The 25,561-nt window shown below is 41.6% G+C and overlaps 1 protein-coding gene across 1 annotated transcript in view; it reads right to left on the reverse strand.

The window, feature by feature from the left end:
• Window positions 1–4,043: 4,043 nt before the first annotated feature.
• Window positions 4,044–25,561, reverse strand: part of LOC103365404 (IQ motif and SEC7 domain-containing protein 3-like) — a gene marked incomplete at its 5' end in the record, with an annotated part of 37,578 nt that continues 16,060 nt past the window's right edge. Inside the window, 7 exons of the mRNA XM_008292832.1 lie at window positions 4,044–4,622; window positions 9,574–9,617; window positions 11,449–11,541; window positions 14,771–14,929; window positions 15,208–15,307; window positions 16,610–16,735; window positions 23,172–23,311. Coding sequence (XP_008291054.1) covers window positions 4,044–4,622; window positions 9,574–9,617; window positions 11,449–11,541; window positions 14,771–14,929; window positions 15,208–15,307; window positions 16,610–16,735; window positions 23,172–23,311 — 1,241 coding nt within the window. The remainder of the gene's footprint in view (window positions 4,623–9,573; window positions 9,618–11,448; window positions 11,542–14,770; window positions 14,930–15,207; window positions 15,308–16,609; window positions 16,736–23,171; window positions 23,312–25,561) is intronic.

The raw sequence follows: 25,561 nt of genomic DNA on the forward strand, positions 1-25,561 counted from the left end.
AAAAAACCCTAAATGTCATTCTTTTAGCCTGAAATTTGATGACTTCTCCTAAAGTGACCCAAAATACACAAAAAGTAAGATTTAAAAATGTTATACCTTTGTACAGGTGCTACACATTTCTGTACACTGAGGATTTAGATCTAGCAGTGTGGGTCAAATAATGGAAAATGGTGGTTTTAGGAAATCTTGAAACTGTAAAGCTGTACAGGCCATGTTTGATGTGTGTTCTCTTTTTATATTTATTAATAGGCTATTTAGACATTCTAAATAGATCTGTAGTTTAAAATGTGGTATAGACACTTACTGTGAGGGAATTCTTGACAGGAATTCTTCCTAGTATGATCAAAATTGACCTGAACCACACTGTGAAGGCAGAAAACATGAACCGTATGTCAGGGTTAAACACAGCACCTGTTGTTGACCTCTAGTGGTTCAGCTCCTCACCTTGCTGTGGTCATATACAGGTGACTCCATGATCCTACGCCATCAGTGTCAGGTGTGTTTTCAGGTGGACCTGGGATGCAATTAAACCTTAATTAGCTCTTTAAGGTTTCCTGTTTCCTGCAGACATGGAGCAACACATCCACGATGGAGACCAGGCCCAACATTGACTTCCCATGTGCTCCCCACCAGTTTGTGAGTGACATGTTGTTGTTACACCTTTAACACTGTGCACCATTTTGTGCCGGGCAGGTAGCGCACAGTGGGATTTTTCAGCTTTTTTGACTGAAAACAACCCCCCACTGTTGCAAACGGCGAGACCAAACCCAAGTAATGAGCTCTTTGGTCTCTGAGCTGAATGTGGAGTGTTTCGGTGTTTGTTATTGCAAGCAGCTCTTTCACATACAGCTAATCTTGTGATCCATTGTTCCGTCTATTGTTGATCAATTGCATTGATTTTGATTTCTGGTGCAGTGAAAACAATAACAAAAAAATACTGACTGATTGTGGCTTCGAAATGTTGCCATTACACCCAATAACCGAAGCAAACCACTGTGTTGAATAGACTTAAATCATCTTTAATTGCATGTTGATATACTGCAAAGACAGGTAGAGAGGGATTCAAAGCCAACTGAGGGAGGCGATGGTTCATATCTGTTACACTCAGTTTCCCCGCCTGTCTAGTCCTATATATGTCCACTCTTTGAATTTCTTTTATACTAGTATGAGCAAACACAGTGTTGAAGAGCCACACGAGATCCACACGTCATTCATGAAGCAGTGCACTGGTATGGCAGAGCCCTTTTTGTGAGTTTCTTCATGAAAGGTAGCTTCCACTGCGCTTCTGCGTCATTCGCTACACTCCTAAAAATGCTACATTAGTTTCCTCGCAAAGCCACGATTCTCGGTGCGCCTCGTGTTTATTGCACACGCAGCGTATATCTGTCCCCGAAAACACAAAAGACATAAAAACAAAACAAATGGCCATGAAAGAGGCATCGAATTTGCCGCGAGGCACAGAAACATATCTTCCCAAATATACATTTTGTGTTTGAAAGGGTGTTTGCCATCATAAAAAAAAATCATTTATAATATATATATTCTTTTAGTTCCAACACAAACCTTCTTTTCCCACTCGTGTGCTCACAGCGAGGTCAGTCATGCACAATAAATTCAAGACTTTCGGGATTCAAATAGGCCTTCAAACTGATGTCATGCATAAAATCAATCACATTATATCGGATTTAAACAAATCAATGAGCAATCATCATCATCAACCAACATAATAATAATAATAATAATAGAACTCGTGATCTGCTAAAATTTATTACACAACCCTCAAAAAGTTTGTTTTGCAGCCGGTGAAAGCGTTCAAACTAATTATCGTCAATTTGAAAGTGCTAATTTCTTCTCTTTTGTGTTGTGAAATAATAACAAAAGCCATTACTGGGGGGGGGATGAAACAGGGAGAGGGAGGATGGATTTGTCGCGATGCTACTGGTGATCGGGCCACACATGGAGCACTCACATCATCTCTGCCACACGACAATAGCCTGCTTTTTTTTTTGCTTTTCCCGCAACCTCTGTCTGTTTCTCGGGGTGAAATCCTAAGTGGAAAAGGACAGAAAGATGAGATAGAGACCTCCCTGCAGTGGCTCCATGATTATAAATCAACAAATCAGACAGATGGAGGTCAGATGGGGAGCGGAGTTAACCTAACATCCATCCCGCACTACCTGGTGGGGGGGCTTATGTTTAAAAGATGGACGCGTCGTGGGGACGGGGCTGACCTATTTCAGAATGAAGGACGCGTGACGGGGGCGATAGCTTATTGGAAAGGGGCTAAAGGTGGCTTGCTTGTCCTTTCTGACACTGCTCCGATGTGGTATTTACAATCTAGGCTGAGGTGAAATAGAAAGAGATCAGATAATGCATTCTTTTTGTCCCATTCTCATTTAAAAAGCAGGATAGCCAACAGCACAAACAATACCATTAATGCCAGCATTTGCAATATAAGCCGTGTAGTTTTTGCCTTTTTGAAAATGTCAGACTGAAAGGTTAAGAGAGAGAGGAGAAAAAACAGTCACAAGGATCTGAAACCAAACCTGGGAGTCGACATAAAGGGACAGTGTCTGGATGTTTTTTTTGTGGGCGGATTCAGTCCTGCAGTTATCCACCGACACACACACACACACACACACACACACACACACACACACACACAGTGGCAAATTAAAATAAACACAGATCTCGACATTTAACTGTTTTCGTAGCAGAAGCGTCTTCATGGAAATTTCACGGCGATTTTCTTTTTCCTGAAAAAGCCAAGAAGCATTTTTGAGAAACAACAGATGACAGCACAGTGTGTCGTTACATATATTACACGTGAATGCCGGAGTGTTTTGTTTTTTTGTTTTTTAGAAAAGTTCAAGAGACGCTCGGACCATTTGGAAATATGAAAAAAACTTTCCTTTCATCAGCAGATAAAAGTGGCCACGGATTCCTGGGAAGCCTTAGCAATATTAAACATGAAGAGACAAACAACAATCATCAGAAGCATCCTGGGCTGACTTTTTTTTTTTTCTTTTGTTGTTGTTTTTTTTTTTTTGGTTTGGCAGCAATCCGTTGTGATTGGTTGCCTTTGGTTCCTGTCATTCTTCACTGTGGTTTTGATGTATGGAGAGTGACAATTGAGTGAGAGTGTTTTCTGATGATAGAGAGCCACAACGCAACAGAGGAGCAGATGACAAATACAGCTTATCGGAGGTTGTCATTTTGCTTTTTTTTTTTTTTTTTGGAAATCCCGGGGAGCAGACAAGAAGAGAGAAGGCCCTCCATCACATAAATAAATCAGCAACAGCGCAAATGAGTAGATAGGTTTTCATGAAATATCAGTTTTGCTATTCATTTTTTGTGCTCCTTGAGGGAGAAGCCTGAAAGGACTTTTTTTTTCTCAAAGCAAAGGAGGAGGTTGTTTTTTTTTTTTTCTTCATTTTTTTCCTTTTCTTCTAGCCCTAGCGTTTAGTCAAGTGCAAAGGAGTCATTGTTTAGTGGAGGCATATGTATTTTGGCACACGTTTTCAGTTAAGTGTCAACTATGCACGCATGTGCACATACAGCACAGTAGGCATGAGGTTTGGGATGATAAAAGCGAACAGAAGCAGAAGGTCCTTGGAGTGTGTCCATCCATTACTGGGAAAACAGTTTGAGGGATTCATGTATTTCTGTTGTTGTTGAATACTGGAACTACGAGGAATCCATCCGCAAACTGAATATCTGTGAGTTTTTCTCGAGAAGAGTTAAAACTGACAAAAAGTTATAGAAATTTGTTAAAACTACGTAATATTTCAAAATACATGTGGAATCAAGTAAAACTTTATATATGCACTTTATTTCTCCTTATCGCTTTTAAAACCTTGATTTTTTTTGTTTTATTTTTTCCTTAAATATATGCATATAAGTGGGATTTTATTTTTTCATTATAGCTCTTTCATCTGTATGTATATATGTACATTATGTACTGTTAAATAGGTAGAGAGGGGCTGGGGGTTGACGTGGAAGCGTGTGTTGGTGTTTCAGGGGAAGGATACTCATTTATTTATTTACACCATGCTCCGAGAGCCACTTGGGGTCCGGTGTAGACCGAGGCGGGGGTCCGGGGGTATATACTGATGCGGGTGGTTGTAAGGGGGAGGCGGAGGAGGCAGCGGGGGCTGGTGGCCGTCGTTGCCGTGGGAGCCGTCCGGGGAGCGGACCGGGGTGGACATGGCGGACTGACTAAGCTGGTGGTGGCTGTGGTGGTGGTGGTGGTGCTGGTAGTGGTGGTGTGTGGGCGTTTGGCTGAGGAAGGCCTCCATGCGCCCGTGGCTGCTGTTGTCGAGCATGATGACCTTGACGATCTGCTGACACTGGATGAGCGTCTCGGGCCGCAGATCGGCCATGCTGACGGTGGACTGGTGGTGCTGCTGGAGGGGGAGATGGTGGGCGGGGGTGCTCGCCGCTGACTGCAGCTGCGGGTGCTGAGGCGGAGGCGCCGGCCCCTGGGTAAGGCCCGGGGGCCCCTGCTGGAACAGCAGCTCTCCCCGGTGGTTAAGAAGGGCCACGCTCTCGGGACTCCGAGCCGTGCTGCTGCTGCTGCTGCTGCTGAGCTGGTACGTCTGAAGCCTGTTGTGAATTGACACCTAGTTTAGAAAACAGCCAAGAGAACAGCATCAAATGTTATAAAACTGGTTCCTCCTCTACAATCCGTCAAGCCCTCTTTTTTTCTTTTTTTTTTTTTTTGGTGGGGGGGTGGTTGGTGAACGCACAGCATACGCACACACACACACACACACGCACACACACAGGGCATGCGTGGGGGCTCAGGTGTTATCAGGGTCGGTGGAGGTGTCAAATCATTGTGAGTACTGTACACTCCCCTCCCTCCACCCCCACAGGTACCGGGAATAGTGTAGATGCTGGGAACACCAGTGTGTGACCGGGGTCAGGAGAACAGTGGTGGTGGTGGTGGTGGGGGATGTGGATCGGAACGATGCTACAGAAGGGGCCCGGTGGTTCCAAAGGGGACACTGAGGGCCCCTGTGTCTCCCTTCCAAACCACTGTGTGGCACTATGGGGACAGCGGACACGAGGAGGAGGAAGAAGGGGGGAGGGGGGTAGTCGAGGTAGCCTGAACATAGACGGAGGTTATACGAAGAAGAGGGTAGAGGTGGAAGAAGAGGAGGAGAGGAAGTGAGCAGACTGACAACCACAGACGTCCACAGGCAACAGTCATTTTAGAATGCAAAGCTCCAGATGTCACATTTGTTTCAACTCTCTGTTTCCTGCAGACAGCTTCCTTGCCTCAGTGTTCTTCCTGTTCTCTCTGTTCCTTTACTGTATCTCTCTTCTTCTTTTTTTCCATGTAGCCTATTTTAGGAATCGCGTCACATCTCCTAAGTTGCGTCTCTCAAAACAAAGATATCATCAAAATTCATGGAATGAGCACAGACTGAAATGCATGTTGTGTTTGGTGGAAGAAGCTAATGTGGAAAAATATGCAATTAGTGTTTCTATGCTTATTTAAGATTTAGATTATCGGTGAATATTGATCCAAAGTAGAAATGTCTTTTTGGTTAATGTCTGATGTCTGCATTCTAACACTTTGTGCTCATTTCAGAATTTTTTTGAAACCAATTCCAATAAATTAAGCTTATCCATTGATTGGTTCTTGCAAGAGTATATCAAAAAAAGTCTTGTTTTTTCATTTCTTTTCTGCTAGCTAGCTGGTTAATGCAGTACAAACCATCAGGATGTACTGGAATGTTGCTAACTCTGCACCCTAAAGCGGTCAAGGTTGTTCCTTAGACCGCTGCACCAAAAAATCTTCCCTTTACATCAACTTTATGTCCGCTAAACAGTAGGTGTGTCAGTCAGAACATAATTTCCCACCAAAACTCTTCAGAATGGGGACTGTGTGAATAAGGTCAATGGTAATTTTCCTGCAATATAACAGACCTTTAATGTGAAGTATCTGAGGTAGGAAAGGGCTTACAGCAGTGTTCTCCCATTCACTTACAGCAGCCGTGTGAAAGAACTCCATTAACATTTGCTCCTTTTTCAATCCGTCAACCGCCATGTCTCCTTGACGACTTTGCACATACATCTAAAGTACAGTATCGCTGCGCTCTGGAGCACATCAGACGCAGAAAGGAGGATTTCACTGACTTTCTGGTGCCTTTCAAAAGTTCGATTTCTAAAGCCGCCTCTCCTTTCCATTAATCTGAACATGTCATCTTCATGTCTCAGTGGGCACCGTGGTCACTTTGCTGGAACAGTTACGTCACATTCTTACAAAGTCAGAGCTTGTAAGATTTATGCGTCACTTTCAACACGTCTGAGCTGCATGTAGTCAAACGAGCGGATAAAAACGCAGATTCAACAATAGGCAACATGGTTCTAGAGACGCTAGAAGAAAGTGGCCCTGGTGAGCTCTGTTGTCTTTGTTGTATTTCCATCATTAAAAGCAACGTCATAGAGAGGCTAGTTAACTTGTTTGTTAATATTGATTTCCAACTATTTTCCAGCGCCGACGCAGCACTGTGTAGGCAGGTCTGTCAATGCAAGGCTAAGTTCAAGCTATCAACAGTTAATTGGACAAGCTTACTGTTAGTTCAACTTTAGCCTTTTGTTTATTGGTAACGCGTTGATCTTTGATGGACCATCCAGTGGTGGGATATCAAAGGTCCTATACATTGAAAATCCTGTTTTATTGTGTTTTATTGTGGTTGTGTAAAGACGCTTTCTTCTGCCATTCCTTCACAACTAGATAGCCTCCCAGATTTATAAGCCAGTAAGATTTTTACTGAACTTTGCGACATAAACCAATAGTCGTCTCAGCCAAACTGTCCTGCACTGTCCGCTGAGTCTATCAGGGGTGTCGAACTCCGGTCCTCGAGGGCCGCAAGCCTGCACGTTTTCGATGTTTCCCTCTTCCAACACACCTGATTCAAATGATCAGGATCGTTATCAGGCTTCTGCAGAGCTTGATGATGAGCTGATCATTTGAATCAGGTGTGTTGGAAGAAGGAAACATCTAATCTGAATTCCCAATATAACTATTCTCATTTAAATATTTTTCTGTTTCTGTTGTCAGACAACACATCCAGTATGGAATAGTGAATGAAACACAGCCCATTACGACTACATGTAAACCAACAGCCGCTTCAGAGCCATTTTCACGGCTAAACTACTACTTTCATAAACATTGTTGAAAAAACTCACCAAACACGTGAGTTAAAAACCGATGGCCGCACTGTGAAGATTGCCATATTATGTGTGTATCACCATCATGGAAGATGGCCACCCTTTCACTATTTTTTTTGACATTTACAGACAAAACAACTGATTAATTATTCAGAGAAACGTAGCACATTAAACTTCTATCAAACTAACAGTTGGTTGTAGCTCTCCTCAGTTTTATTTTTGCGCTGTAGCACTTGAATCTCATGATTTTTTATTGTTTTTGGTGACACGATTTGGACTGAGAAGCCAAGCTGTGATCCAGCTGACATGACTTTGCTATGACGAGATCGCCCACTTTGCCCTGTGAAGCTGGTGGACACAGTGGGTGGATCATTAGCTGCATTGGCTGCACCTGGAGAGAAGCTGGCGGGGCTTAAAAGGGTGACTGGTTGGACCACTCTCTGTTTGTCAGCCTTTCTCACCAGTGACAATGGCCTGACTTTGTGTTTGGCTTTGTTTTTTATGTCAAAAACCCATGTGCTCCTTTCTGTTCTGTGCTTCTGCTTCCATTTTTTTTGTCCAAGCACTGTTCTGTCTTTGTCAAAATGTATTAGCTGAATATGAACACAGATGAGGCTAAATGATTTTTTTTTTTAAACTTCTACCACAAAAACACGCAAACTCCACTAATCAGTGGGTAGCGTGTAGGCTCTGCGTAGCCTGGGAGATGAAACCCAGGACAAATTCCCTTCGGTAATAATTGCCTGTTGCCTACAAATTTTAATTGCTGTCAGCTCACGGTGAATCAAACTGAAACTCTCAAACTGTCGGGGACAAAATCCGCATTCTTAAAAAGGATAGGGACATGTAAATTACCTCGGCCGTCTCCAATTTCCTCACAACTAACCAGCCATTTTGAAACACAGACAGAGCGGCTTATTGTCACTGCTCTGAGGCAGACGGTAACATTAGAATCTCAACACCTTACTTATCAAATCTCCGAAGCTCGTCTTGAGATTTAGTACCCTTAGATTGTTGCCTCTAGTATGAGCAAAGATTTCTCCCTCCTGGTTTCTGAGATAAATGTGTTTCGACAGCTAGCGGCTCCCCACCAGCCCCTGACATTTACTGTAGGCTGCGTGGCAGAGGGGAAGATGGCTGGTGAAGGTAGCTCAGACAAGCATGAAGACTGGCCTGAGGTGCAAACATTGGGGAGGAAAAAAATCTGGAGAGGGAAATGCCCTCAAGTCAACCCTTAAGAAAATTCCGATTTTGGGTTTAAATTATAAAGATATATTGCAGGTAGAAAGGAGAATTTTTAATTAGATTGAATGGTGCAAGAGAATGACGTTGATCATAGCTTCCTGTTATAAGAACCCAAAGGCTGCTGAGGGAGCCCCTAAATGATGCACTAAAAAAGTCCTTAGTGCACGTCTGCTCTGCTGTGATTAATCGCTCGACAGGCATTTACGGATATGAAAATGATGCCTTTCGGTGTGACATACATGTAATTACTTCTCCTCAAAGCGGCACCTGAGCGAAGATTTACAACCTCGCGTATCACCAATGCGCCGTGTGGAATTCAAACAGCCACTGAATGTCAGATTGACCCTGTGTGTTTGGCGCTCCTGCCCTAAACTCCACAGCCACAAAAAAAAAAGCAACTCAGAAAAGGTCATCTGAAGCCTCCGGGCTGGTAATTGCGAAGCCCCGACGGTACTGTAGTTCAGCTTGCTCTCTTGCTTGCACGAAATGTACGCACGAGAAGTTCTTCCCCCCTCCTCCACCTCCAGGAGTTCTGGCAAGGAGTGGGGAGGTGACGACTCTGGGGTCAAACGAGCGTTAAATTTCTCCGCCTGCATGTTGCTGTGTTAATTAAGGTCTCTGTGCTGAATGTGGGCACACACTCACACACACACTATGTATTCCACACATGTCCCCAGCTACTTTTAGAAATGGCCGCCTTCTCTTTTTTTTTCCTCTAAAGCCCCCAAAGGAGTCACAATTTCTGCCCGAGCTTGTGAAACTAATTACAACCTATTTCTTTTAAGGCTCACAGATAATATTTAAGCCTGTGAGTCTGATGCATTTTTCAGCGCGAGGAGAACCTGTGCTTGTGTTCATTTCCCCAAACCTCCATCTTTAATTTTGGGATGACAAAGGAGTGCTTTTATCTAATATTTTAGTTTGATTGGGTTACCTCACATGCCCGCAGCTCTTTACCCAGAAGCATTCGTTCTCTCACGCACTCGTCACCCACGCTTGCTTGACGCCCCTTAGTCCTAAAGATATGACTAATCCTGAGGTTCTGTCCCATCTCATCCTACCTGAATACTGACACACTGCGCTGACTCTGACTGCACTGACTTACCTGCTGTTTGGTACACGGACCTATCGCTAAGCACTTACCTCTACCGTGTTGTGTCCGCTTCTGTCATCTACCTCCTGGTTTCCTGAAGGTTGGGGGAAATAAAAAAGGAAAGAGGGGGGAAAAAAAGGTGGCAGCAAAATGTCTGTGTTAAACGCTAATGTTGTTTTAAGGAGGCATTAAACGTGTAGGGACATGAAATAGATTTGGAATCATTTCGAAGGAAAGATGACGAGTTAAAGATTGAACTTTTGGAAGAAAATGCACAGTTAAATGCATTATGTTTACTTGATGAAGAGAGGGCTTTTGTTGTTGTTGTTATTGACCATCTGCTAAACCCATATCCTCAAATAGTGATTTTTTTTCCCAGTCACTGCTTAGCATTTATAACTAGGCAACGCAAATTAAGGAATAAACAGCATATTTTCTGTAAGATAAAGTGCAAATGTTATCAGGTTTGCCAATGTGGAGTTGGTTCCACATACAGATCAGTTTTTACTGGGTTTGGAGAAGTTGCTCTCCAGCAAATAGTCAGACCCATTTGCAAGAATGTACAGCCTTTATTACAATATGATGTGTGTAGGAAGCTTTATTTTTTTCTGCTTAAGGTCTCTATTGCTGTGATCTAGATTGAGCAAGATCAGTGATGGAAATCAACTCAGAACAATAACCATAAACAAACATATCAGTAAAGCTTTAAACACACCATCCAGTAATGCATATACTATCCATATACTTTTATATACTGGAGGACAATATCATGAGCGAAATAAGCAGTCAACACCATGGCTGAGCATTTTCACCTTGAAACTGTAGCGTACCAAGGACAGTCTCAGATTGAGACTTCCTGGGATATCAAACCTGAGAAACCAATCCTGTCAACCTGCAGGGTGGGACTTTCTGTATCATTATTCTTGGTCAGAATCAATTTGTGGTTTGAATATGTGTAGCTGAATTACAACCTGCCAATGTGAAGCCCAGAGTTGCTTTGAGGGGACTTGATAGATCTGTATATTATAGAAGAAGCAACAGTTTAGAGTTTAGAGTCTAAGTCATTTTAAGACCGTTATTTTAAAGGGGAAAAAATTCTAAATCTGGAACTTTCATACATGTAGATGAGTATTAAGAGGTTTAATCAATTACTGGTAGAAGTCCCCAGCTCTGAGTTGGTCTGATGAGCATTCCTGTCCTCTGATGTTCAGGATCAGCTACAGATGTTAATTATCACGTATGTGTGCAGATGCCCTCTAGAAGATCATCCAATCTTCTATACATAACTCCCAGTGATGAGCTGGATGGCTGTCTATGCAGTGAATCAAACAGCACCGTGGCAGGCAGCCTATAGCGGCTTCAGGACCGAGGCAGCAACATGAGCACATGATCCATAATCCAGTGGAGACAGTATGACGGATTGTGTAATTTTTGTTGTTATTGTTTTCAAATAAGAAATGAGCTCAAAGAATCCAGCTTGATTTTTTTTTTTAGCAAGTGCACATTTAGAACCTATTTACATGTTCCTTTATTTAAAATGGAGACAGTTTCTAGCCAACTAGTAGTAACCTAAGCAAACATTAAAATCTACTAGTTACAGTTGAAATGAGAAGCCTGCTTTTATTCACCTCTGCGAAATCAGGAACACATTGTTTTAAAAAAATGAGGATAGATTTTGAATGACAAATCATCTATGACAAAGTGAAAGCTTCGCAGGCCTACTAATGAAAGGAGGCGCCGCTTAACGAAAAGTGCACCAACACAAACCTGAAATAATCCAATGCTTTAGATAAAACTCCGCAGGCAGCACCTTCCTTCTTACAAATATGAATGTTGTCCTTTTTGCAGTCGATCAATTCATAAAAACAGCAGCGGGACGGGGTTCTCTGCACTGGGGTTTTTAAGAAGCAGCAGCGCTCACACACCTGATGGGGAGCCCTGCTTGCCGCGCAGCTCGAGCTGTGTGCCGTTGTTCTTTACCGAGTGCGTCTTGGCCCCCTGCTGCTTCTCCAGCTCCCCTGCCGAGAACAGAAAACAAAAATGATCATCCTCATAATCACCGTGACAGCGAGCAAAGAGAAGCAGATAAAACTGGTGGATGGCGGCGGGTAAGAGCGACAGCATTAAGCGGCATGTTTCTCTCCATCAGAAGTGTGTGTGTGTGCACATAACCCACACACGCTGCCTCCCACTCTCCTCTCCAAGCTCAAAACATGACTCTCCATCTCTCTAATTAAACTTCACACTTGATGGTAATTGCATGTCATTTCCAATCACGATGACTAAATGTTGTTTTGTCTCCAACACCACACTGCATTCTAATTCTGATGCTGAAATACCGAGCTGCCAGGTGAGACTTTAAGGGTGCGGAACAGCGTGTCCTTCAAATCTGCATCCTGCAAATCTGAGAGGAACTAAAAGGAAAACGTCCTGTTTTGTAGTTTGAAAGAAAAGATGAGATGAAACTGAAGGTGAAACTGTTCTGTAAATGTTTCAGGGTAACTTTATTTTACACGTCTCGATTTCTTTATATTTTCCCGATAATTTGCTGAGACGTTATAATTCTGTGTTTTGGCACTAATTAATAAAACCACTGTTAGTTTCAGAAAATCAACATATATGAAGAATTGAGTATCCAGTCATAAACTATATCAACAATATTTGCTGAGGTTTGAAAAGTTTTAAAAAATTCCATTTTTATATATAATTAAATTACATAATACAACACTTTTTTACAAGTTCCAACACCTGTGGGTTTTTGTAGATGCTGATTTTAAAAAAAAGAGAGAAAAAAAGGTGACTTTACAGACTTTAGAAATTATACTGCTTCCAATTTTAATTACTTTCATATTACATCTGCTCTGTGTGTACACAACCCACAGTTCAACCCAGTTAAAAAAAAAAAAGTGCCAGAATTGTTGCTGAATTACTGTTGGTCGCAGAAGAGTCGCTAATGGCTTAATAGTTGCGCCAAGCACTGGAATATTTTTCGTTTTTAACAGAATGTAGTTGTTCCAAATGCTTTATTTTTGGTGAAAATTTAAGTACGACATGTAGAATAAAGTGACTTCGATGAAATACGTTAGGCTTAGATTTGGTTAAACTTTCCAACAAAGCATCACATCACAGATCAGTCACACACGGAAAGTTAAAAATCTGCTGTGTTTCTGGCTCTGATAAATGCAGTCAGTTTCATGATGTTTTAAAAGACTGCATGCCATTTAAACATGGATGTTGGGGTTAAGAGGGTTAATATATTATATGCCTAACAGGGAAATCCTTCATGATTAAAATCAGGCCTACAGACGACAGTAATCACTGACATATTGACTGTAGAGAAGAAAACATCAACAGTGAACTCTATGAATTGTTACTTTCTCTGCTGGTAAAGAGAGAGTTGGAAGTTGAATGCGGATAATCAATTCCATCATAAATTTTCCTCATTAAATACAGCCATGTGCTGGAAAGATCCATCTCCACATAAATGAACTATTTCCCATTTCAAAGAGAGGAAGCCCAAACATAAGTGAGTTTGCCGCGGGCCTGTTTACTGATGTGCTAACAAAACGAAGCCCTCCGAGGAGGAAAGATGTGGTGTTTGTCTGCAGGTGCCAGCTCTTTCTTGTTCCACATTTTAAAAATGTTCATCTTGCACATCAGAAAATGTTTGTTGTCTTTGCGAATATAATAAACGCACCCTGACTTTCATTCTTATTCACACGTGTGCATTGGTTTTTGTGTGTTTTCATGCGAGGTGAATGTCTATCCTTTGCACAGCTGTACAGAGAGAAATAACTTCCTTTTGTCAAGCCCTGGCTGTCTCCATATTTTGTTGCCTCTGCAGGCCCTCCCTCTCTGTGAAGGGTGAGGCAGTTGCATCGAATCCCAGCAGGGATGCTCTCTTTGATGCCCACTGGCAGGAGCCGGGCTCCAGATACTATTCCATGTGTGTCTAAGCACATGCAAGCGTAAGTCTGAATGCCGAGAGAATATCGTATGCACACAAGCCCAAACAAGTCAGACGCCTGGCCGCTTTGAGGAACACTGGCCTATTTTCACCTCCACTTTACTGGCCTCCTGCAGTCTGTTGGAGCTGCAGTGCACCAAAAGACACAAAAGACAACATCAGTTTGTGTGACACACAGATGGAACGCCAACTGCAAGTTTACACATAAGATGATGATGATGGTGAAGATCAAGGAGATGATTTCAGACTCTGATCTGAGGATCTTCTGATTCTCACTCAGAGTAGTGACGAATCCAGAAAACTCTCCAAGATATGAGCTTATTGATTTGGTGCCAAATGCAATAGGGTGTTGACCCTTCTTTTGTTGCATGGGTGGAAATAAACCATTTTGAAACTCTAGAACTTGGATCAGCCTATCGAGCAATATCTTTTGTTTTTGTGGTACAGCTTCTCGTACCTGCTCAGTCGGTTATGCTCAGCAAAAATAAATTCTTTTTTGATGACCAAGTTTTCATAATAAAAAGCATTCTCTGTTTTGTTTTATCTCATTTGACATTCAACCACATATGGTTAATAAAATATCAATATTTGACTTCTGCAATATAAATGTTTTAACGTAAAGATGGGACTTTTCATGACCATTTCAACGTTTGTTTGTTTTTTGTTCTCTTCTTTTTGATAATTCAATTCATCCATGACAAGAGATTATTGGATCTACTTGTCCAATATTGCAGAATCTGAATCAATGAGAAATGTCAGTGTCTATTTCAGGAGTTTATCTTCAACAGTTCCTGACATATTGTTGTTGAAACAGAGTCCCAAATTTCAGACTGAAAGTGGGTCAACAGAAAACCAAAGAAATCTCAGAAAGTGATGAATATATCAGTCTAAAATATCACAGATATCTTTATTGATATCCACTATTTATGCTATAAAAATTCCAGGCAAATCAGAGACGGTCAAGCAGAAATATTTCTAAAAATGTGATGATTGACCCACAGTGAAGACCTTGACACCATTTCAAGGAGTAACAACTAAATCTAAAGTATATGCAGAGTCTTTTGGCTTTCTTTCGGTCACACATACCCTAAACATCCAACAATATAGAATCTGACACCCTATAATCTACATTTGGTAGCACCGGGTTCACACTCCCAGCCTGCTTTATTAAAGAAGACCGTAGAAGGTGTCCTCAAAGACGTGGCTAATGATGAGCACTAAATGAGAACATGTTGTAAAGAGTTTATCAATGTTTTTTTATTATTATTGTTTTTACTCACACTCGATACGTATCTGCTCCATCTCCGACACCTCCGCGATCGACTCCTTCAGGTCTTCTACGAACTTGAGCAGCTCCTCAGCACTTTGGGCGCAGAAGTTGAGGACCTGCTTCTTGTCTGAGCCAAACGGGGAGAGGATGGTGATTCCATGAGGGTAGTCTGTGGAGCAGGGAGGACATTAAGCCGATGAGCCGCAAGTGAAAAGAAAATATAAGCTGCATTAGCAAGATATTACCGGGTGTTCAGGTATGAAGAGTATAAAAAAGGATTCTAGGGGTCGGTTTGAAGTACAAACTCGTATTTTGGAGAATTTCTTGAAAGATCACACAATTTTGCAGGAACGAAACTAAGCAATAAGATACGGAAGTCTGATTATGACATAAGATGTGGTGATTTTTTTCATTCCAGCAGTTTACAGTAAAGACACTGTGACTTACATTCATTCTCAAAAAGGTGGAACTGCATGCCAAGTAGGCCCATGGCTTTGCAGAAAGTGTAGGCTGCAGAACTCTTCTTCTTTGGACAAAGCTTCAGGATCTGCGGAAATAAAACCGCAAAACCAGAGTTACAGTAGCGAATGACAGGAGCGCCCCCTTAAATCAATTTGTTCCGTGTTCTCGAGACTTTATAAATCTTGTCGATTGTCACGGAGATTTTCATGCCACAGAAGAACCTCAAAGAGAACTCAGAGGGAACAAACTATTTGACAATTTAAAATACATTCCAAGAGCGGATAGTCAATATTAATGTACACTACAACCTTCAAAGTGTTTCAGATTGTGCGCCGGCGCTCTAATTTGTATGAAAAAACAACACCTTGGCGAGCTTATATCAGGATGTATTCGAGCTGTTATGGAGCTTTTTTTTACTGAATGACCTTCCAGATAGAGAAAGATGAGGCAAATCTGTTTTGCAGAGCGACTGTGGGGCATAATTTGCCAGGCAAGGCGTATTAAGCCAATACATCACTTTGGCGCTTTAAACACTTCTTGACGCGTTCAAGCTGATAGAACAGAGGCCAAATTCAAAGAAAAGTCCCCGTCGTTTTTATTCCGCAGTTAAAATTTTTCAAAGACAATTTCCGGCCCCACTTTCAAAGCTGTCAGGAGAGATGCGTCCCTCTGGAATATGACGCACCGCTAACTTTTGGAGCCAAATGAACAATATCGCACTGTGATAATGGAAGATGACTTATCTTCAAATCGGCCCTTTAACCTCCTTTCCTGCAGCGACCAATTACTTTCAATGCTTTGGAAAAACAGGAGGAAAAAATGGCTGCCCTGTTTTGTTTGCTGTGAGGATTGAGAACAACACTTGACATTTGACATAATCATGAGAGTATTTAAAGCAGTACTTTGGACAGGTAACCCCCATGTGGCACCAAATGAGAACTTTAATCATGTCCAACATGAAACCTGTTGTAATTCCCCAGTCTACACAACTTTCTATCTTATCTGTTCTGTGGCTGAAGCGAAACACAACTTTATCACTGACCTTTAAAGCTGCTCTGTTGGGGACAGATCTATGCTTATGGATGCACTGCAATGCTGCATTTGCGACTATCTCCTATTAAAAAAAAACACTGGCTGGAGAGGCCTGAGTTATGAAACAACATAAAAGAGGAGCCTTGAGAAATGGCTCACAGTCGAAGTAGGTGATGGTGCATTGCAGCTGTCACAACAAAATAAGCAGCTTTAAAGCTTGACAGTGTGCAGCACAAACAACCATTTGAGGGTGGTTTAAAAGGCACTGTAAACACGAATACAACAAAGACGAGTACGAATTGTTACACCGAATCTCTCATTACGATAGTCAATTTAATGACGGTAGAAGGCTTACCACAATGAGATCGTTGAAGAGGAAGACTTCTCTCTGGTGTGCTGCCTGTTTTTGGGCCTTGTTGACATCTGTCACCTCAAAAAGTCGACTACAGCACACTAGTCTTCTGTGAGGGACGGAAAGAACCTGAAGACGAAGGAACAGACATCCAAGAAGAGTTACAAATTAAATCATTCCGAGTATATTACTCCTGAGAGGCTTCAGTATAATTAAAAAGACCAGATGAAGAAAATCCCCAAGCAAAAGCAGAGAAAACATGCAAACTGGGAGGCCTTAAAGTTGTAATGGAAGTCTCACATGTTCCCATGCGTCTTTCAATTTTTCAGCTCAAAACACTGTAAAGATGGTTCATTTCCCCACGACTGTATAACTCCTGGTTTTAGTCCTGTTCTTTAACTCACATGTATGGCGAGTTTGCCAAACAATTTTGCGTTTATAAAATCAGCAGTTTAGCAGTGCAGTGTGACATCTTTAGCCCATTGCCCCCATGGAGCATAGGCCATCGACGACCTTCATACATTGTCCTGATGTTCCATGTGGCTACTCTTGTTGTTGTCCTGGGTGTCAGATGGGGAGTCAGCCTCGCAGCTTCCTTTTGGCTTTCACGTCATGTGTCTCTGGGATGGAGACCCTTCCTTGCCCAGGTGGATGTGGTTGGTTGTCGTCAATGCTCCTGTAACCTGTCTTTTTTACAGGTAGGGTTGTTAGCCCTACACAAACCCATTTGACACATAGGTGGGGATGTCAATGTCATCTAGTCTGGACCTTCACCCCTGACCTGCCCAGCATAGTTGAACCTTCCTGATATAGCTCTGGGGATCATCAGGCCACACAAGCCCATCCACTGCAATCAGGGCGACACCTTCGGATGGGAGGCGACATCTTTGGATAGGTAAAAGTCTAAAGTGTGACTGCTGGTGGATACTTAGTCTAAATGGGCTGCTTTTTTAGCCACTATTCCACCCTTGTTTTGTTGTCTGACAACAGAAGCAGAATAATATGTAAATGTGAACAGCTTTTTGGAAATTGGGCTGAATTAAAATGCAGAAAATGTGAGAGCAGAGAGCAGGGGAGAAGTAAACAAGGTTGAATGTGACATAAGCACCCATCCAGTCCCTGTTTATTGGTTTTATTCACTATGACAGCTCCAGCCATCACTGATTATCCCTCAGCGTTACAGCTTCCACAAAACTCTGACCTGTGGACATACGCTATAAACTAATACTGGCAAAAAGCCACTTTACCTGACGCCCGAACCCAAAGGATGTTGTTGTGGTGTCAATAATAAAGCAACCCACTAGATATTCAGTTCCTCAGATGCTGGGAGTGCATGAAGATTCTTGTGTTCACTCTTGCAGCCAACAGCGGAACATTTGGTGTGTTTTGTTGATTGCTAAGACATTTTACAGTTAGCAAAAGCAGCTCTTGAAAGCAAACAAACATAGTACATTATGATGCAGCTGCTCTTTCTTAGTGGTTAACCTGGAAGCAGCGGGCAGTGAGGAGGCAGGGCGATACAAAGTTGGAGCTAAGTGACAACTGGTTCCTCAGTTGAAACATAGCAGTTCAGTAAAAAGTTTTACTGGCTCGTAAAGCTGGGAGGCTATCGAGTTGTGGGGGTCTTGAGGAATGGCAGACGTGAACATCTTTTATATCTTAACAGCTTTTACGTTAAACCTCCAAGTTTCTAACAACCGCAAAACACAACAGACATGGATTTTCATGATATGGGACCTTTTTAAAGACAAATTTCTGAGGCTAAAAGGTAACAGATGCTGGTGCATTGGGGGGTAAACAATCCAATAAACAGAGTAAGCTGTGACAAATTACTGACATCAATGCTGACTTAAGAGAGCTTTAAAATGTTAATTTGAGCAACACCTGCTACTTACCTTTTTGAGAAAATTTTGATAAATATTGAGGAGAACATGATAACAAATACAGGTTTATATTTCCGGGAAGTGTCTATGTTAAGTTTGAGGGTTTTCCTTTACATTTCAGAGCAAGTAACATATCAACTTGATTTAATGTGACAAAGAAAACCTCAGTTTTATAAAGGAATAAAATTAAATGTTTGCAAGTTTTTGCATTGTATTGTGTGTATGAGGGCAAGTTTCCATCTTTGCATCTAAAGTCTTTTGACTGTAGTTGCAGATTTAAAAAAATGGGATTTCTTGAAGAGGAGGGAAACAGAAGGAAGCATTTAAAGTTTACTTAATATAAGTTATTGTATGCTCCCTGTTTTGAGCACATGATTTAGATGCTAAGCCCTACTGTGACTTGTGCAGCTCCAGCATTGAGGCTTGTCCTGCTTGCTTCTAGTAACCGTAGTAGTCCTCTAAAAGGGATGTTCTGCCACAGGTCACTCATACAAAACTTTTATGAGTTGTTGCCAAATCCCGTTATAGTTTTTTCGCCACATCCATCTTGCTGTTTAGTCACAGGCTCCCACACAAGGCCAAACTGGATTAGCAAAGGTGATGGTGGCAGCAATGCATTGCGCTTTGAGGGCTAATGTAAAGATTTTAGATTTTATATATTTTTTTAACAAAATGCTGCAGAGGCCTGGCTTCTCCTCTAGGACTTAAGTGCTTTTCCGAGTTTAAGCAGATTACACTGCAAAAATGGCTCATGCCTTCGGAGAGTGATCTAATCGTGTTGTCACCCCTTCACACTCTTGTCTCGTTCAGCTTTCCGTGTTCGATCGCTGCAGAAATTCGAACAGCAGTTGGATGGGCTGTCGGTAGATGTGGAATTGATCTCTCTTTGGGGGTAAAATACAAATAGACGCAGCCTCCTTTTCAGTTTTCTGTATGCGCGTTTTCCAATTTTTCTTCCCTCTGCTCCGTGCGAACGATTTGCAATGCACACAGCCGCCGTCTGTTTCTCTCTCTGCTCGCTCTTCTCTCACCACTGCAGGGTATACAGACTCCAGCCCAGCCTGCTTCCTCATTACACTAATGTCACAAACATGCAAAGGCATCATTAGCTTGAAATACGAAAAACAAGCAGAAAGCTGCACTGGCGGGATTTTTACAGACGAACAGTTTGACAGGAGTTTACCAATGTATAAACAAGATTCCACAAATGTTAGTCTTGGCAAGTAGTTATAGAAATGTTAACAGTGTTGAAGTGAGAAAACATCTGGATCATACGCAAAATGTGTATTTTAACAACCTACAAGTCATCAAATATTTATACAGGAAATAATCTCAAGTGTCATACTTCTTCTTAGGTAATAGATAATACATTTATAATCCACAACAGAGGCACTCAGGCACCTGCTGGGATATCATTTCTAAGAAAGAAAGTTTATCTAAGTCTCTTTCTTTTTATGGCAGACAGCTCCCATTGGCAGGAATAGTCACTTCCCGTCACAACAATCCATCATTGTTTTGGCTATGACAGCACTCCTTCTGTCATCCTGTAGCTACTCATCTATCACTGAGAGACACTTAAAGGCACAAGCCAAAGATAATGGTGGGAGAAATCCTCTCAATGTCACAGTGTCAATGTCATTTGGGGAGTTAACAAGATGTAACGGAGACTAGAGTTGAAATTAATTAAAACGTGAAATCATTTATTTTTTGTTTATATGACGGGATGGTAAGAGTCAGCAGTGACAATTACATTAAGATGATGTTTATGTTTAGCTGGTTCACTGTTGACAGTATTCATCATCTTACAGAAACAGCCCTGCTGAGAGTAATCAGTGATATCCTAATGGATCTGGACTCTCATCAACAAACTTCGGAAGTGGGTTGGCTTAGGTACGAGGTCTTTGAGCTGGTTTTCATTCTCCTTATTAGAGTATTTAAAGTTCTGCTCTCATGTCATGTGGGGTCCCACAGGGATCAATCCTAGGCCTTATTTTGTTTAGTTTACATCTGTTGCCCCTTGGCCTTGTTATTCACCATTTCACAGCTGTTTCTTACCACTTCTACGCTGATGACTCCCAGTTGTATGTCTAATTTAGCCGTGAAAATCACGACAATCTGAATGCTCTGCAATTCTGCCTTACTTCAATTAAGGCCCGGATGGCTGTTCTGTGGCTTTTGAGTTACACTGCCAACTATTTTCACTGGAGACCACAAATATCTGGATTAGCAGTTACAAAGATAATCAGCTTTGTGGAAAATGTATGGTTGATTTGCAGTAAAGATGTTAATTTGCCCAAAAATGTTGTCACAAGTTGGTCAGTGTTGGCCAGCAGTGCCAAACAGTAGTTCAAAACCCTTTAGTAACCTAAAAGTTTGCCGTTGGTGGCAAACATGCCAGTTTTTCATGTCAGTGGGTTCAGAAATATTATAGTCTGGCCCACAGTAATGGACTGATTAAATTGACCAGTGTTTCTGTCCCTGAACACACTGACTGAAAACCTCAAACCACTTCTGATGTTATTTCTACAATTCTGTTTTAATGGATCTGTCTGGTCCTGAATGCAATTTTGCTGGAATGTTTCAAATTGGCTCTTGTATTTGGATGCAATATATTTTGTGATGTTGAATAGCAAAGAGTCTGTGAGGGGGAAAAAAAAAACTCTGCATATTTTATCTATATTTCATAAATAAAGGATTGGGAGGCCTTTTGCACTGATAAGATTAAAAAAGAATTCCCTGAACTGTACAAACATTTCAAAAAGCCTTTCAGTGTTGCGAGTGGGCACACACAGTACATTCCCACATGAATCAGTGTAATCAGTCAATTATAAAGCTAAATACTTCTGCCTCTGTGTCTGTCTCAAATGTGTCCAGTCTGAAACACAAAAAACTTTGCACAGAAAGCATTACCACAGTTGTAACAAAGCAGTACGTGAATGTTTCCGTGTCAGACGTTGACATTTTAAGGTCACATTTGTTAAAAATTCATTTTCATTGTGTTCTGTGTGTTTTAAAAACTTGGAGGTGTGAAATAAAAGCTGTCAGAATATGAGGAAGTCAACCAGCTGTACAAGCCAGGCAGAATTTCATCCATTTTTTAAGTAGAAACTGAGCAACCAATAACTGAAAATTTGCATAATCCTTCCCTCTCACTGCTTGCTGCTTTCAGGTGAAGCCACTCCGAGAAAGCTGCTGCCTCACCATCCTCTACGTTTATTGACTTTGCAGAACTGCTTCTACTCACTCTAAAATGTCTCAGGCATCTGAGTGACATTGATAAACGGGAAAAACTTTGAGACAAACTGGAAGCCAATAAAAAGAACTGGATGTGAATTAGTATGTTTATTTAGCCTGTTGTGCTTTGATTTGATCTAAAGTCAGCCAGTGTTTATGAAGATTCTCAGTCATCCAGGTGCTTCATCAATGCTGAGATTTAAACCTAGCCACAAAAGACCTTAACGAACCCCATTGTGGCAGGGGGAGCACTAACGACTCGCATAATAAGGGGGAGGAGCAATTGAAACCGAAACTCAAGGGTTAATGGCTTCTTTAAGGATAGAAGCATCTGGAACACCTGCCTAGTCAGTCAGAACTATTGAAACCTCTTGGATGAGAGGTGAAACGTCTTGAAGAAACTCAAGCAAGTCCAGTGGCTACGATTAAACTGCAAGAATAGCCAGTGTTTACATCTGTTGGCTTCTCTCTTGCTCTCTGTGCTTGTAAATATTGCATTTTAATGCAGCCAAATTCCCAATTAAGCTGTTCTCATTTGCATATTTTTTTGTGTTTTTGCTGTCAGACAATGATTGAGTGTGGAAAAAGTGACTGATAAGCAGCACGTTAATGTGCAGCATCACTAAAGTACAGATTTTTATAAACGCAACACTGTCTGACAAATTTACTCTACACAACTAAGTGCCACAGCTGTGATGTGAATTCAGCAAATTATTCATGTGAAATGGTCACTCAGAGAGAAACTTAAAAGCAATACAAAGCCACACACTCATTCGCAGAGAGAGTCTCCTTCCTGAAGGGGGCGTAGACAGCAGCAGCTCAGATATATTCAAAGCCTGCTAGAACAGGTCTAAAACCAGGAGTTATGCAGTCGCTGTGCAAGACACATTCTGGAGACTTTCATTTGGAATATGTGCTGAAAAATGATACAATATGAAATGAAATGAAAAATACTTTATTTATCCCAGAAGGGAAATTCAATTCAGAAGGGAAATTCAAAATTCAAAATCAATATGAAACCTTCAGCTAAAGAAACTCCACTGTTGAGCCCAAACACATTTTGCTCCTCATGTGCATCAATTCTACATTGAAGTCTTTTAACCTTAAACTGCTTTAAAAAAAAAAAAAAAAAAAAGAAGTCTAATGATGGCAGTAGTTAATGATGTATCTAGCTGGAGTAATGACCTGAGATAATGATTGAGCTGCTGATGAGACATTTAATGGGTAATAAATGTGCTCCACTAACGCTACCAAGGCTAGGTGATACTGATAAAGGCCTGAGTAATGAGGGAGTGACTTGGCATGGACTTCTGAAAAGTGTACGTGTCTGTGTGATCACGTTCATTCTTTTTGTCAGTGTACAAAACTCAGTGCGTGATTTTTGTAACAATTACATGAAAACTGAATCCACAGTATCTTTAAAGAGGATATTTGGCGTGCGTCCTTACTGTTTTCATGCCTACGATGGACTGTTCAACCTTGGACACGTAGGTGACGTGGTCTTCGTTGGAGCGCAACTCTCTCTGTTGTATTCTTTCGTAGATTCCCACCACCATGTCTCTGGGGATGTCTGCGCCATCATCCACACCTAAGACAGGAATAGGCTGATTACTCACACATCACAGGGTGGTTGCTTTAAATTCCACCAGACAGCCCTGTCCATCTGGAGGAATATGGAGTGACAGCTGTTTTAACAGTGGTGGAGGGACCAAAGTGTGTCTGCTCTGGCCTAAATACAGCAACATGCAACAGGAGGAGACGCACACAAACATGCAAATACACAAAAAAAAGATTTGTGTGTCCATATATACAATGCTACATACATTTGTCTTGCTTCTTAGAGTAGGAAAAAAAAATCCATATTCAGAGCACCAGAGAGGCTACTTCTCTGACTCCTCATGTGTCCTTCTTTGACTTTCTGTCTTTCACTGTCTCTATTAAATAATGACTGAAGGAAATGTGAGAGGAGGTTAATTGGCAAAGGAAAGGTTAAGATCCCGCCTCGCTCGTGGAAGATTTCCCGTCTGGAGCGCGTTGCAGTTCAAGGCCGTGGCATTTTGGCGCAGGTAAAGCTGCATGTCATTAGGCTGAAAGGTTACCCTCCAGATGCACCCCATTATACCGGCACAGCTGTACGGCGCTGTGTGGTACATTGAGTTTTCAATGGGGCAGGATGTGTTTGGAGAAAATGAAGCTGCGTCAAGCGATGGCGGTGTCAGCGAGGCACCGTGGGACACCGCCGAGACATCACTGCACATTACCGAGTCGCAGGGAGAGGAGGAGATGACCAGAGGGAAATGTGTGTAAAGTGTCACATTAATAAGTTGCATTTTTGTTGCTGAGTGTCTCTTTTTTTTCTCTCTCTCTCTCTTTTCCAGCCAGCTCACGACTTCATTGCTTTTTTTAGCCATGGTAGTGACACGGCTCTACGCATGGCAATGTCAACTGGTCCACCACTTTGGTACCCACGATCCACGGAGAATGAATGCTATTGACTTTTGCTTATAGGAAAACGTAAAACTAGATGTAACTACTGAATAGATGTTTTGTTACAAATAGTCCTCATGTAAGAAATTATTTTCCTCTAGTGCCCCCAAAAGGTTTAAATTGGTGGTTTGCAGTAAAATGTCTCAACAACTATCCAATGGGTTGGTTGAAATTAGTTCAGACTTAAAATTTTCCTTCCTGTTTAACTATCTTTTTTTTTTTTTTTTTACGTAGCATCACTACCAAGAGGACATGTAACAACTGTGCTTTGCGTTTAGCACTAATGTTAGCATGCTAAAAAACCAAGATGGTGAACAGTATAAATGCTATACCTTCTTACCAGTCATCGACATAAGATTAGTTAAAGCATCGAGCTGCGAACTTAACTGTAGACTCTTTGCCTTGTTCTATCTAGTGTACAAATCTGATTATGAGGCTTCACAAAGATGGAAAAGAATACTGGAAGACCAATTAAAAATCTGTTGGAACTCAGTTGCGTCATAAATCATGAGGTATAGAACAAGCCAGTGCCAATAATCAGAGCTGCAGTGGTGGTCCTCCTCAAATGGCAGCACAGACAGTGTGATACTTGTACAATCTAGCTTTGAAAAACACATGGACAAGTACAGGGCACAGGGATTATCAGTGGAAATCAGTTTCTGGGACAGCTCAGGCAGTGTGAAGAACAAAGTACAACATCAACCTCTATGAACAGAAGAACATCCTGCTTGCTCTTTAAGAGAAAACTGAAAGATTAAACTTTACGTAACACAACAAGAAGCCTTACAAATATTAGATTCTTTGGTCAGATGAGACCAAGATAAATCCAGCATGTTTATCGTGACCCTGACCAGGACGCAGTCAATGCATAGTCCTGACAGTGAAGCACAGCGGTGGGAATGGGATGATATGGGGGATGCAGGAGTGCAAAAGGTGTTGGGGAGATGAAATTTTCAATAAATGCCTGTGGATATACCAAAAATACTGGCTGATCCCAGTCTGCAGAAGCTTGACAGAAGAGGAATATTGCTGAATGATAATGATCCAAAGCACACTGCCAAAATCGCACATCAATACTACGACCTGGCCGAGCATGTTGCCTGACTGGAATCCAATAGAACACCTTTGGGGTATTTTAAGAAGAAAGACAGAGCAACACAACCCCCTCCAGCTAAGAGCAGAATAACAAAAAATCTCTGAAGAATAGCAGGACTTCTTTCCAGAAATTTCTGCAACATGTTTTTTATTATTTTTTAATGCTAAGCGGGATTGAGTGTGTCAGAAATAACAGTGGACGCACAAAGTACTGAAAGTAAATTAAATGATTTGCATCTTTAAAAGTGTATTGATT

Source organism: Stegastes partitus, unplaced genomic scaffold (assembly GCF_000690725.1).
Source record: "Stegastes partitus isolate 25-593 unplaced genomic scaffold, Stegastes_partitus-1.0.2 Scaffold836, whole genome shotgun sequence".
NCBI classification, from domain to species: Eukaryota; Metazoa; Chordata; class Actinopteri; family Pomacentridae; genus Stegastes; species Stegastes partitus.